This window comes from Nannospalax galili, unplaced genomic scaffold, assembly GCF_000622305.1.
Source record: "Nannospalax galili isolate Female #2095 unplaced genomic scaffold, S.galili_v1.0 scaffold648, whole genome shotgun sequence".
Classification (NCBI taxonomy): domain Eukaryota; kingdom Metazoa; phylum Chordata; class Mammalia; order Rodentia; family Spalacidae; genus Nannospalax; species Nannospalax galili.
This window is the reverse complement of record NW_008360311.1, coordinates 3,831,820-3,845,376: the sequence shown is the minus strand read 5'-3', so window position 1 is coordinate 3,845,376 and position 13,557 is coordinate 3,831,820. Positions and strand designations below refer to the sequence as shown.

General features: G+C 47.5%; 1 protein-coding gene and 1 long non-coding RNA gene across 2 annotated transcripts in view; one reads left to right on the top strand and one right to left on the bottom strand.

Moving 5' to 3' along the window:
* The window catches only part of LOC115068697, a 5,474-nt gene extending 4,686 nt beyond the window's left edge, over positions 1 to 788 (bottom strand). The window contains exon 1 of the long non-coding RNA XR_003848032.1: positions 669 to 788. This is a non-coding gene — a long non-coding RNA (uncharacterized LOC115068697). The remainder of the gene's footprint in view (positions 1 to 668) is intronic.
* Slc30a1 (solute carrier family 30 member 1) lies at positions 125 to 7,228 on the top strand. Its single transcript, XM_008824819.2, has 2 exons — positions 125 to 1,216; positions 2,637 to 7,228. Exons 1-2 carry the CDS (start codon positions 616 to 618, stop codon positions 3,542 to 3,544), a joined length of 1,509 nt encoding a protein of 502 aa, XP_008823041.1. The 5' UTR covers positions 125 to 615; the 3' UTR covers positions 3,545 to 7,228.
* Positions 7,229 to 13,557: the final 6,329 nt, after the last annotated feature.

The window sequence follows — 13,557 nt, the reverse complement described above, 5'->3', positions numbered from 1 at the left end:
GCAGCCAATAGAGATCTCCGGAGGGCGGGGCGCCGCGGCTGTCGTGAGGACGCTCTGACCAATGGGAAAGCGAGCCGGGCCGAGGGGGCGGGGCTCCGGGGCCTTGTCATGCTCGGGTCCGTGTGAAAACGGGGGTTCCGAGTGCAAAGCAAAGTTTTTTTGTAAACCGTCTGCAAAGGCGGGGGGTGGGGGGCGCAGAAGGCGGCCGAAGCCGGGCGGAGCGCAGTCGCCGCAGACACCGTCTCCGGTGAGCGGGCTCCTTCGCGGGGTCCCGCCCCCCCCCCCCCGCCGCTCTCCGATGCGCGGCCGCCCGGACGCTCGCCGCCCGCCGCCCGCGCCCCGCCACCCAGCAGAGCCCGCCGTACACAGAGGCGCCTGAGGAACGCGGCGGTTTCCCGGGGCCCCGGCTGCCCGGATTCCCGGCCTCGGCTCCCCGGGTCTGCGCTCCCGTGCGCCCCGGCTGCCGGGATCTCCACGCTCGGCCCCGACTCTGCGCCCGGGCCCCGCGGGTCCCCTGCGCCCCGGATCTCCGCTCTCGGTCCCGGCTCTGCGCCCCGGATCTCCACGCTCGGCCCCGGACCCCCTGCGCCCCGGACCCCACCCGCCGCCGCCACCATGGGCTGCTGGGGCCGCAACCGCGGCCGGCTGCTGTGCATGCTGCTGCTGACCTTCATGTTCATGGTGCTGGAGGTGGTGGTGAGCCGCGTGACCGCGTCGCTCGCCATGCTGTCCGACTCCTTCCACATGCTGTCGGACGTGCTGGCGCTCGTCGTTGCGCTGGTGGCCGAGCGCTTCGCGCGCCGCACTCACGCCACGCAGAAGAACACGTTCGGCTGGATCCGCGCCGAGGTGATGGGCGCGCTGGTGAACGCCATCTTCCTGACCGGGCTGTGCTTCGCCATCCTGCTGGAGGCCATCGAGCGCTTCCTGGAGCCGCACGAGATGCAGCGGCCGCTGGTGGTGCTGGGCGTGGGCGCGGCGGGGCTGTTGGTGAACGTGCTGGGGCTCTGCCTGTTCCACCACCACAGCGGCGCGGGCCACGGACACGCGCACGGACACGGACACGGACTCCCGGCCAGGGCGGCGCGCGCCAAGGGCGGCCGAGCCGTGGGCGGCGAGGCGGCGGGGGTGGGCGGCCGCGCGCCGGACCAAGAGGAGACCAACACGCTGGTGGCCAACACCAGCAACTCCAATGGGCTCAAGGTGGACACAGCAGGTGAGAGCCGGACCCCGCCGGGCGCCCCCTGGCGGTTGCCAGCGCGCCTGGGTAGTCTCAGACCCTCTGCCCCACGTCTGCGCGCCTGGGTAGTCTCAGACCCTCTGCCCCACCTCTGCGCGCCTGGGCTGGGTAGCCTGAGACCTTCTGCCCCACCTCTGCGCGCCTGGGTAGTCTCAGACCCTCTGCCCCACCTCAGCATGCCTGGGCTGGGTAGCCCAGACCCTCTGCCCCACCTCTGAGCATGCCTGGGCTGGGTAGCCTCAGACCCTCTGCCCCACCTCTGAGCATGCCTGGGCTGGGTAGCCTCAGACCCTCTGCCCCACCTCTGAGCATGCCTGGGCTGGGTAGCCTCAGACCCTCTGCCCCACCTCTGAGCATGCCTGGGCTGGGTAGCCTCAGACCTTCTGCCTCAGCAGGTTGCATAAGGATACACTGAGCTTGGAAGGCAGGGTGGAGGGCCTGGAGGCGGTCACCTCCGCGCGCGCCTGGGCAAGTTAACCTCAAACCCTCTGCCCCTGAGCAGGTTGCCTAAGGGTGTACTGAGCGTGGAAGACCGGGTAGAGGGCTCTTGTAAAGGGCTGCGTGTGTGTGTGTGTGTGTGTGTGTGTGTGTGTGTGTGTAACTGACCCCGGATCCTGACAGCCGCAGGCCCTGGCACCTGTCTGGTGTCCAGGCGCGTTCCATACTTACTCTGGGACGATGTGTGGTGGTGCTGGAGTGACTATCATGTATTCCTGTCGTGTTCTGCATGAAAACTTTTCATCCTAAGCGTAGGTGCTCTCGATGGGGTCCGAGAAGAACCGGCCCAAGTGCGGCGTTAGCATCTTTTTGTCTGGGTATGTCAGGTGCAGAGTAACCTGTCAGTGGAGTCCGAGTCGTGCACAGGAAAAGTTTCCCCTTCTTCCCTCTGCAGGGCAGTGTTAGTCTGTGATGTGGAGGTGGACCTGAAAACTTTGAGGGATGGAGAGATTATTGCGCCGGCTTTGGTGATGGTCTCTGATTGTTGCTTTGTCTACTAAGACACCACCTTTTTATCATCCTGTTTTTTCCAGGATCCTGCTTAGGGACACTGACGGCAGGGAACCTGGGGTCAGGTCAGCTCCGTTAGCAGATTTCTCCACAACTACGATTAACTGCGGATAGCCTTCAGCGTTAGGGTTCCCTGTGTGTGAGCCCAAAGTAGATGGGGGTGTTGATGCTCCAGCCCGGTGGTAGGGGGCAGGAGTGAGGCAGGGAGGAGCAGGATGCAGTGACTGGTTTAGTCCTGGCTGTTAGGACTGGGGCCCAGGATGTCAGTTCATCCTAAAATTGCTCTGAGCACACTTTTACGGGAAAACACCCACCTTCCGTGCTAAAAAGGGTGGTTATATAAATGCTTGAAATGTACTTCATTAAAAAACATCTTATTTCGTTGTAGAGCCAGAAAAATCCAGAAGTGACGATCCAGTGGATGTACAAGTGAATGGGAACCTCATCCAGGAGCCTGACCATCTGGAATCCGAAGATGAGGATAGGGCGGGACAGCTGAACATGCGTGGCGTGTTCCTGCATGTCCTCGGAGATGCCTTGGGTTCAGTGATCGTGGTAGTAAATGCCTTGGTCTTTTACTTCTCTTGGAAAGGTTGTTCTGAAGAGGACTTTTGTGTGAATCCGTGTTTTCCTGATCCCTGCAAAGCCTTTGTAAACAGAATCAACAGCACTCACGCACCAGTCCACGAGGCAGGTCCGTGCTGGGTGCTCTATTTAGACCCAACTCTGTGCATCATAATGGTCTGTATCCTTCTTTACACCACGTACCCATTGCTTAAGGAATCTGCTCTTATTCTTCTGCAAACTGTTCCTAAACAAATCGATATCAGACATTTGATACAGGAGCTCCGAAACGTTGAAGGGGTTGGGGAAGTCCATGAGCTACATGTCTGGCAGCTCGCTGGGAGCAGAATCATTGCCACTGCCCACATAAAATGTGAAGATCCAGCATCATACATGCAGGTGGCCAAGACCATTAAAGATGTTTTTCATAATCACGGAATCCACGCTACCACCATCCAGCCTGAATTTGCCAGTGTGGGCTCTAAATCAGGTGTAGTCCCCTGTGAGCTCGCCTGCAGAACTCAGTGCGCCTTGAAACAGTGTTGTGGGGCACGGCCGCAGGCCCGTTCTGGAAAGGACACAGAAAAGACCCCAACAGGTGGCATTTCTTGTTTAGAGCTCAATGACAATGCAGAGAAGAAGCCCAGGAGGACTAACACCGACAGCAGCCTCCCCACTGTGGTCATAGATATTAAAAACGTGCCAAACAAACAGCCCGAATCATCTTTGTGAGTCTTGAAAAAGATGTGATACCTGACTTTTGCTTTTAAACTGCAAGAGAAAATAGACTCTATTGAAATTCTAAGTTTGCCAAGTAGTGTAATTGACGTCCTTGTCTGGTTGCACAGTTTAATTACATTTTTGTAAGAACGTAATGGGACTGCATACAGAGTTCTCTATTACAGTTTGGGATTATTAGTGCATAGGAGCAGCTATGCTGTGACACGTTTTGAAAGCCAGTTTCAACACTATGTTACATTTTTGTTTAAGTGTATAAACCTTATGTGACATAATGACATTTGATTCCCGGTTTTCCCATGATAAGAATTAGGGGGATAAATAAAATGTTACTGCAGTTTCTCTGCTTTTCTTTGCCCCCCCATTGTTTAGGTTATCTGTTAGAATTATAATTGCTAAACCTTGAAAATCATCAAGTTGGTTTCCGTTGGTGTCTCAGGTATATTTACTTGCCCTTTGAGATCATAGCATAACATAATGGCAGCGTATTTTAAGAATGACTCTTGGCTGTCAGCAGGAAGTAAGATTAGTTTCTAGTCTGTTCTCTACTGCTGAGCATTAATAAACAGTGAGATGCCCACAAAATGAATGACAGTTTACACAGTGGGGCATGTAGGGAGCAGGAACAGCAGGCTTAAGTAGATGATCATACAGTAATAGATTACATCTCGTAAATTATTTTGAGAATTTCAGCTGGTTTTAATCTACCAAAGTTAGTCTAAAACAGGTTCACCAGCACTATTTTCTTGAAAGACTAGTATTAATATTAAAAGTTTTCATAGTGTATAAATATTTTTGAGGATGCTTAGTTTTAGCTTGTTTTTCTTTAGTGCAAGCTAAATTGTGTCTTAACAACGTTCATGGTGACCAGTCACAAATGGGCTTGAACAACTTTTTAAGCACAATCAGCAAAGCCCGTGCTTGGCAAGAGCTGTTGACTGGGAAGGAAAAAAAAAAAAATCAGATGGTTAATGAAATTTGGACATTAAATTTTTAGAACACAAAATGAACAATTAGAAACAAATTAAAATTCTTTTAAGTCTTGGGGTCTTGACATGGCTCAGTCTACCAGTGTGCTTTGTGAGATGTCACAAGATCCGCCCAGGAAGTCCTCGGTGTCTGTTCCATTACAGATCAAATCCAACACGAACATTTGAAGATATTTAAGTTATATTTTTCTTGATAGAGAAGGGTTATGCTTTGTGAAGAAAATGTAGTTTTCTTGTCTTTAAGAAGAGTGAATGTTATTAATATCAGTTACATATAGCTCTATTTTTCTAGGAACAAGGTATTCTGACTACTTCAATAACTTTTATAGCTGACTACTTTTGGGAAAGTTACCTTTTGGGATTTGAAATAATTCCTTGCTTAATAATCTGAAAGTGTTGGACTACGACAGTTACTTTTTGAAGGGACGATCTTTCTCTGTAGCTGGATGTTTTTCCCCTTCTTTAATAAGCCTGTTGCTGGCAATGGGCCTATTTGAAAACAGCTGAATTTTCTGATGAGAAAGTTAATTTTAGGAACATAGTTTGTAAGTTCCTATTTACTATAATGGGCCAAAACCGTAACTTGCCAATTTGTAATACATCTTGATTGTTCAATAAGTCTAATATTGTGTGGTGATTGTGATTCAGTTCCTTAACTGGTAGTTATTTTGAATTTTTCAAAAAGGTTTGGGTTGTTCTTCACATGCTTTTTCTTTTTCCCTAACATGGACTGAGATTGTGGTGGGTGAGAGGGGGCTGCGTTGTGCTGTGTCAAGTGCATTCCTAACCACACCTTACTCAAGGTTGTAATGAGATAACATCTCAGCATTGATACCTGTAGGATAGCAGGTAAAAAGGTAACACACCCTATGGGGTTTTCTTTAGAAGTGCAACGTGCTCAGGCTTATGGCTAAAGGAGCCCCTGAATTCAGTGTTTTAAAGTGGTTCATAAGGCGTGGAACAGCTTGTCTTGCTTTAGTTTTTAGAAGTGCTGTGAGGTGGTGGCCTTTAGGCTTTATGTCACGTCTCATAATTTTTAAGTAGCTTCTGTGTAACGAAGTGGGGACTATAGGCTTGGCTTTTTTTTTCTCAAAGGACTTGGTCATAGCAAAATCCATGGGTGCTGACTCACCTTGGAGTTTTAGAGAATTATTTATTTCTTTACAATGCACTTTCTAACCCAGTTTTAGCTACATTAGCATTATCTTTAAAGAAGAAGAAGAAGAAAAAAAAATGCTTGTTATAGAATTTGAGTGTCTTTTCCAAAGTAGCTTATTTTCTTCCTGAAAGAAGTGGGGCGCTACCTTGACTTCTTAGGGACTAGCCCATTGTTTGCATGTGTGTCATAGCATTGCATCAGTTCTGAGAGTTGTGGCTCTCTGCTGGCTCTTTCCTATTTGAGCAAGATCAGCGTACATTACGGTTAGAAACTTGTCTTCTCTGAAGTTGGGTAAGGAGGGTGTTGCATGCTTCTGAATTAAAAACTAGCAAATTGTGCAAGCCGCCTGCCGCCTTGGAGTGACAGGGTTCATTTTCCACCATCAGCTTTTAGCTCGTACGATTAAATTTTTTTCTGGAGGGTATGGGCTAGAATATGAAAAACAAAATCCTCAAGAATTTTAACTGTATTTATTTTTACACTTTAAAAAGCCAAAATGCTGAATAACTTGATCCTAAGATGTACGATCTGAACAGGAAGGTTTTTTCTATGGAGTGCACTTTGGAAAGTCACCGTAGGAGGCGGTTAACGTGTGTGTCTTCTTAGTGCTCTCTGTTATTTTGAGTTTTTGAAAGTTTTGAGGGAAAGACCCGTGGAACGTAATGTAAAGTGTTTGGTGGGTAAACTGGTATTGAGTATTTTTACTGTTTTATAAGCAGATATCATTTGAATAATAAATGTGATTAACCTGCTGTCTTAAGATATTCATACACAAATATGGAGAGTAATTCTACATTATAAAAATATTTATTTTAATACTGAGTTTCAGTTAAGTGATAAAACAGTGTTAAAAGTCTTGGGAAGGTGGAAGGGTTTTTTGTTTGTTATTGTCTTTGTAATTGAAGCTGTCTTGTGCTTCCCATCTCTGAAATGGGATTCTAACATAACAGCACTGTATTGAAAGAGCTCTGCGTATATCTGTCTATCCACAGACAGATAGATAGATGTGGTGATGCTGTTTTGTTTTACTAACAAGCTCTGGAATATTTAGCAGTCATTTTCACTGGCACAGGAGCCTTTTGTATTTAATGAATTTAAACTTCTAAACCAAAAATTTTATGGTTCAGTATCTGGCAAAAGATGCTGAGGGGAATGTAACATAGAACTAACATGTGGTTATGTATCAAAAGACAAAAATCACCATGACATGGGTCTGCCTTGAAAGAGCACAACAGAGTATATCAGTGGTTCCGTGACCTTGGAGGCCCACGACGTGCCAGTTCTGTGTGCTGTCGCCCATCTTGTGGGCCCAACGCGGCAGTTATCTCATTGAGCTACAGCGCTGCAGCATTTTACCTAACTGTGTGTTTTATGACTGTGTGTTATTTTCCAAAGCTGTTCCTACCTCACAACGAGGCTTTATGGATTGTTATGTATTATAAATGTTCTATATGAGACAAGACTACTGTGTTTCTTCTCATTTATTAAAAGTTAAGTAGAAAAAATAAACTAATATCAATGTCTACTTTGTTTTGTGCGTGTGACCCTCCCCTCTTTAGGCTACGGTGGGTGACTTTCAGAGAAATGGATTTCAGATATTGGAAAAGAAACCACAGTTTAACCCACATGTGGCTAGTGTGCAGATAGGACAGTGGTGTGGAAGTGTGCACGAAGCTGCCGTAGAAACGGAGGAGGTATGCTCACTGCACAGGCCCAGCAGGAACCATGCAGTGGCTGTGAAGGTGCTTCGGTTACAAGCATTAAATTTGTGGATCATATGCTTATGTTTAGATCACTTCTCTTGATAATTTCTATTTAGCTGTAAGCATAGTACCTATGTGATATAAAATTATTAACCCAAAAGGTGGTACCTGGCGTGGCTATGAGTTTACCTCGGGACAGCCACAGATACTCAAAGCTCAAGACCTTGTGTTGGTGGCTGCGAGATAACGGGTGAAAAATAACATCGATCAACAGTAAATGGAAGTGGGCAGTCAAGGGGACTGGCAGGTACAGTAGATGTCTCAAAGAACATAGGCATTTTTAGAAATGGTAGGTTAAAATGGAGCAGGGCTGAGGGGCAGAAGAGTGCGGGCTAGGGTGGGGAATTGGTGTTGAGCCGTGGAAAGGGACCGACAGAAGCTTATGTCCTGTCAGCCAGTTTGAATTTGGCCTTATAAGAAAACAGACTTGTGGATAGACAAGAAAGTAGAGAAGGTACTGTGTGACACATTTAGACAAGACAGGAAGACAAATCCGTTTACCGGTTGATACCAGCCTATACTAGTTCCCTAATATGACTTCTACCTGTGCCACATGGTGATTGCCTTTGCACACATTCTTTCTAAGCACTGTGATCTCACATTGCTGAACTCGGAATGTGCAGCTGTGATCAGTGCTTTGCTTTCTTTCTTTGGTGTTTTTGAGACAGGGTCTCCCTGTAGCCCCAGGAGCTCACAATGTAGACCAGGCTGGCCTGGAGTTCACAATGTAGACCAGGCTGGCCTCGAGTTCACAATGTAGACCAGGCTGGCCTTGAACTCACAGAGATCTGCCTGCCTCTGCCTCCCAGGCGTGCACCACCACGCCCAGCATCAATGCTACCTTAAAGTTACTGGTGGTCAAATTTTCAATATGAGTTTTCAAAAAGTGTTTGCCCACCTTCCCTAAAACAGCTCTATACTGTGCATTACACAGTTGAATAAAAGCTGTTAAGAATTGGATGAAAATGTGGAAGAAAGTCAGGTAATGGTTTTGGGTTTTAGACATGATCTATGTAGACCAGATCTCTACAGAGATCTGCCTGCTGCCTCCCTAGTCCTGGGATTAAATGCAGTATGAGTGTTTTGCTTGGGTGTACAAAAGTGCACCTGTGCATGACATGTCCATGGAGGCCAGAAGAGGGCATTAGATTGAGTCCCCTGGAACTGGAGTTCCACATGGTTGTTAGTTGCCATGTGGGTGCTGGGAACCGAGCCCAGGTCCTACACAAGAGGCCGCTGAACCATCTCTAGCCCCAGGAACAGGTTCTTAAATAAGCAAATGCATGGGGCTGGAGAGATGGTTTGGTGGTTAAGAGTGTGCATCTCTGGAGGACTCTGTTCCCAGCACTCACATGGGATGGTTCACTACCCCTATAACTTAAGCACCAGGGGGAAGCACCAGGGGGAGATCTGACACCTCGTGTCTGTGCACCTGCACTCACATGCACATGCATGCATACATATATACCTGCACAATTAAAAAAACCAAAACCCTGTTTCAGCCCAGTGTGGTGGTACTTGCCTTTAATCTGAGCACTAGGGAGGGAGAAGCAGGCGAATCTCTTGAGAAATTGAGGCCAGCCTGGTCTCCATAGGGAGTTCAGGTCAGTTAGGGCTACAGGAACACCCCCATCTCAAAAAAGCAAGCAAGCAAACAAAAAACCTTGTTTGTTTCTAGATTGTAAACTGTGAGGTTGAGCGGGATGTGGTGGCACACACCTTTAATCCCGGAAGAGGCAGGTGGCTCTCTGGGCTTGAGACCAGCCTGGTCTATATAGTGAGGTCCAAGCCAGCCAGCCAGAGTTGCATGGTGAGACCCTGTCTCAAAAAACAAATCAAAACAAATACTAATAAACTGTGAAGTCAGCACTGTTTCCCCAGCTTTATTTCCTCAGGATGTTGCAAGGAACTAGCAATGCCATAGGTGTTTAAAGGGGTTTGAATGAGTCTTGAGGAACGTCAGGACTGAAAAGGCCACACTGTGAATTGTTAGGGTGCTATAAGCACTTGATACTTATCAGATACATTTTCTTCTAATGCTTGCAAACCATCAGGTGTATTCCATTATTTCTCCTTTACTGATAAATGTCTTAAAACACCTTATCCGAAGTTGTTCCGTAAGTGATGGGGCCAGACTTGAACGCAGGAAGAGATCAGGACAGATCAAGCCTCTTGCTTTTCCATCTCTGGACTTTTCAATAATAACTGCATATATTCAGAATGAAGAGTTCTTCCTGAACATTCAGTGAGCACAGCTAGCACAGCCAGGGCGCCAAGCCAGCCAAGCAAGGGTACCAAAGGAAATAAGGAAAATACTTTTTTAAGTCATTTGATACTTATTTTTCTTTTTTAAAATTTTATTATTTTTGCTGGGCATGGTGGTGCACACCTTTAATCCCAGCACTCGGAAGGCAGACGCAGGCGGATCTCTGTGAGTTCAAGGCCAGCCTGGTCTACATAGTGAGTTCCAGGACAGCTGGGGCTACAGGGAGACCCTGTCTCAAAAAGACCAAAAAAAAATTATTTTTATTTTATATGTATGAATGTATTGCCTGCATGTGTGTAAGTGCACCCAAGTCATGCAGTACCCACAGAGGTCAGAAGACGGCGTCATATCACCTAGAACTGGAGTTACAGACGGTTGTTAGCTGCCGTGTGGGTGCTGGGAATTGAACCTGAGTCCTCTGCAAGAACAGACAGTGCTCTCAACCATTCAGCCATCTCTCCAGCCCCTTGATACTTATTTTTCAATGTCAAAATAGTCATTGGATTAAAAATCAACACTTTCCGACCTAAATTTGATGATCTTAAGTTAGAGTTTAGTATCATTTTAACTTTCTAATTATATGGAGGAGAGATCTTTATTTTAGACTGTAGGTCTTTGGTTTCAATCCAGCCTTGTGGATTAAACTGTTTTCACTTAAACCATTGTTTAGAATTGTTTAGCACAGACAGCTTCTGCTGGAGTGGGTCACTGTGGCTTATGTAGCCTGAGGGTGATGTTGAACCCAGGTCTCAGGAATGAACAGCAGAATAACAGGTGGATGTGGGTGAGGAGACAGAACACTGGCTGCTTTTTGATGAGTGAGCACACAGGCAGACCGTTTCGTGCTGCTGTGCTCCTTCGTGTTGAGTTTACCAGCTGTGGTCTTCCTCACAGATGCCTGTGGCTTCCCCTACTCCCTGCCCACTAACAGGATGCCTCCTGCTGTAAATGTCCCCTAGGGAGGTAGCACTGCACTTTTAGAATCCATGGAAGGCCAGGCCAGTGGGCCCTCTTCTGGTGCGCAGGGACAAAGGCTACCTCTAGACTCATTTCACTCGGTTCCGTCAGGCCTCTTGTGAACTTTGATTTTACTAAGAACCATACTGAATAGCACATTTGAAAGTGTTGGGATTGATTTCTGGGTTTATAGCCCTGACAAAGGATTGCCACAGGTCCAGGTGGCCAAAAGCTCCTCTGATGTGTTCAGAAAATTGATCTGCCTAAGAAAGCAGACGTGGCCATCCGAATGTGTTGTGGAAACCCTGGCTAACTCCTTTGAAGAAGAAAGTGAAAACTGGGTTTCTGGCAATATAAAAGGAGGTCCAAAGCCAGCATCTTTTATTAATATGCAAATTTGAATATTCACATCAATCTACAAGGGCTGACCCTAGTTTCTCTTTCTAATGGCAAAAATGTCAAGGACAACATTAGGCAAAGTTTACTAGAACTTTCTTGGCTTGGAACAAGGGTGACCTTGGGACACCTGTCCTGAGCTCTTGCATCAGGTTTTAGATCCCTCTGGGAGGTGGTGATGCTGAGACAGTTTATTAACGAATCTGTTGGCTCTGCAGCTTCTGTACACCTGCTGTCAGTGAGCTGGGAAAAAGAAATGGCGTCAAGGCAGACGAGTTGTCCGTAAACATGTCCACGTCGGAATCCTAGAACCTGTGGATCCTGTACGTGGCTGGAGGCTCTGCCACTGTCACTGTGGGTTTGGGATGGGGAAAGCCTCTGGAACAATCGGAGTAGATCTAAAGTGGATCCAACGTTATCATAAAACCGCTAATGAGAAGGGGAAGGAGAGCCAGAGTCACAGAGAACAAAGGGTGATTGATGTGTGGTGACAGGCAGAGGCGACACAGAAGATGCCTGAGGGGTCTTGAGCTGAAAGCCACAGACGGCCTCAGCAAGTGGAAAAAGCAAAGAAATGGAGCCACTGGGCAGGCGGGTCAGGGGTGCGCTCTCTTCTGTTTCCTCATTTTGTTCAACTTGGGGCTCCAGAAGGGAGGTAAGTTCTACTCGCACCTCAGTGACCCTTGGGCCCATTTTGACAGTACACTGGTTTGTCCTCCCTAACCCTTTTTCTCTGCGTTTTGAGACAGGGTCTCCCTGTAGCCCCAGCTGTCCTGGAACTCACTATGTAGACCAGGCTGGCCTTGAACTCACAGAGATCGCCTGCCTCTGCCTCCCGAGTGCTGGGATTAAGTGCTGGGATTAAGGGCATGTGCCACCATGCCCAGCTTTTATTTTTTGAGACAAGGTCTCATAGTCCAAGCTAGTCTTGAACTTACACTGTAGCTGAGGATAACCTTGAACTCCTGATCCTCCTTGCCACCATTTCCCGAGTGCTGGAATTACAAGAGCGTGCTATCGCAACCGTGTTATGCATTGTTGGGGATTGGGCCTGCTTCATGAATGCCTGGCAACAGGTTTTAGATCCCTCTGGGAGGTGGTGATGATAATTCACCCAACTAAGCCACATTCCCGGCCCTAACTTTGTTCTCTTTTAAGCCACCAAAGTTACATCAGCAATAAGAAACTAATATATATAGATAAGCATATAAATACTATAATTCATATATTCATTTTTGTATATATTACAAAGACTACCCTCATTGGAGTTAAATTGCAAGCTAACCTGTAAATAAGATTTTATCAGAAAAGGCCTGGACACCTTATGTGACGATAGAGGTTTTTGTTTAATGCTTATGTGATAGCGAACTCTGAATCTGGGCTCTAGGGCAGGAAGGAGATGTGAAATACCAAGAGAGCTTTCTTTAATTCTACTTGTGGTTTGTGTCTGGAGATACTGAGCTTAAGGGATAAATAAGAGATTTGGTGAGAGTCCAAACTTCCTCCCGTGTTACAATGGTAACCTGCCTGAAGTCAAGGGTGTGATTAGAAGCCATCCCCGAGCCCCTGCCTGGTTGGCATCTCCGCTTTTCGTTGCACCCTCCCTCCCCTTTCCCCATCTCTCTTCTCTACCCCAGTCTTGCAGTTGTGTCTCTCGTGAAGCATAAGACATTGGCAGGCCGGGTCCCTCTTGGAGCGTCCGTTTTCCAATCTGTGAAATGGAGATAAGCATCCCTCATAGGGTTCTTGTAAGGATTACGAGGCCAGCTAACACCGGGACCGACTTCTCTCTGTGCTCTGGCTCTGGCAAATGTAATCTGTGTACATCTGGGCAATGCTGAATCAAATGCTGTCATTAGCTCTGGTTCAGGAAACTAGGGCTAAGAGAATTGACCTTCCGAACAGCTAGCCGGTGGAGGAACCAGAAGAGAAATGTGCTTGTCTAAGCAGGGCAGTGCTCCCACCTGCGGCGTGTACCCTCATCCTATCGTGATCGATCTCAGAGCTATGGATGCTTCACCCATTCGACAGTAACTGCACAGTGGTTCACCTGGAGCCACGTGGCCTGGGTTCCAATCCCAGACTCGCTGACTGCTTCCTCATCTGAAAAATGAGAGTACTATTTCTCTCAGAGGGTTAGCCTAGAGATTAAATGTGAAAGCATTCTGTGGAGGACCTGGTCCTTGTGTTAAACATTATCTGCATCTGGTCCCCATCTCACTGTCCCCTCTTCCCTCTTTCCCTTTCTCTTTTTTCTGAGTCTGATTCCTGATCTTTGAGACCTTTGATGGACAGTGGGAGACCCTGGGTTTTACTCTTTAATGGAAGCTCACTCCTCTTACTTTTTCCAAACCACGAGTTACTGGGTAACTGGTAACAAATACAGCCTGCAGGTAAGGCCTCTGGAGGGCCTGCAGGTGTTTCCTGGAATCTGAGCCTGGATCTATGGAGAAAGAGCTTTGGGAGGCGTTTGCTGC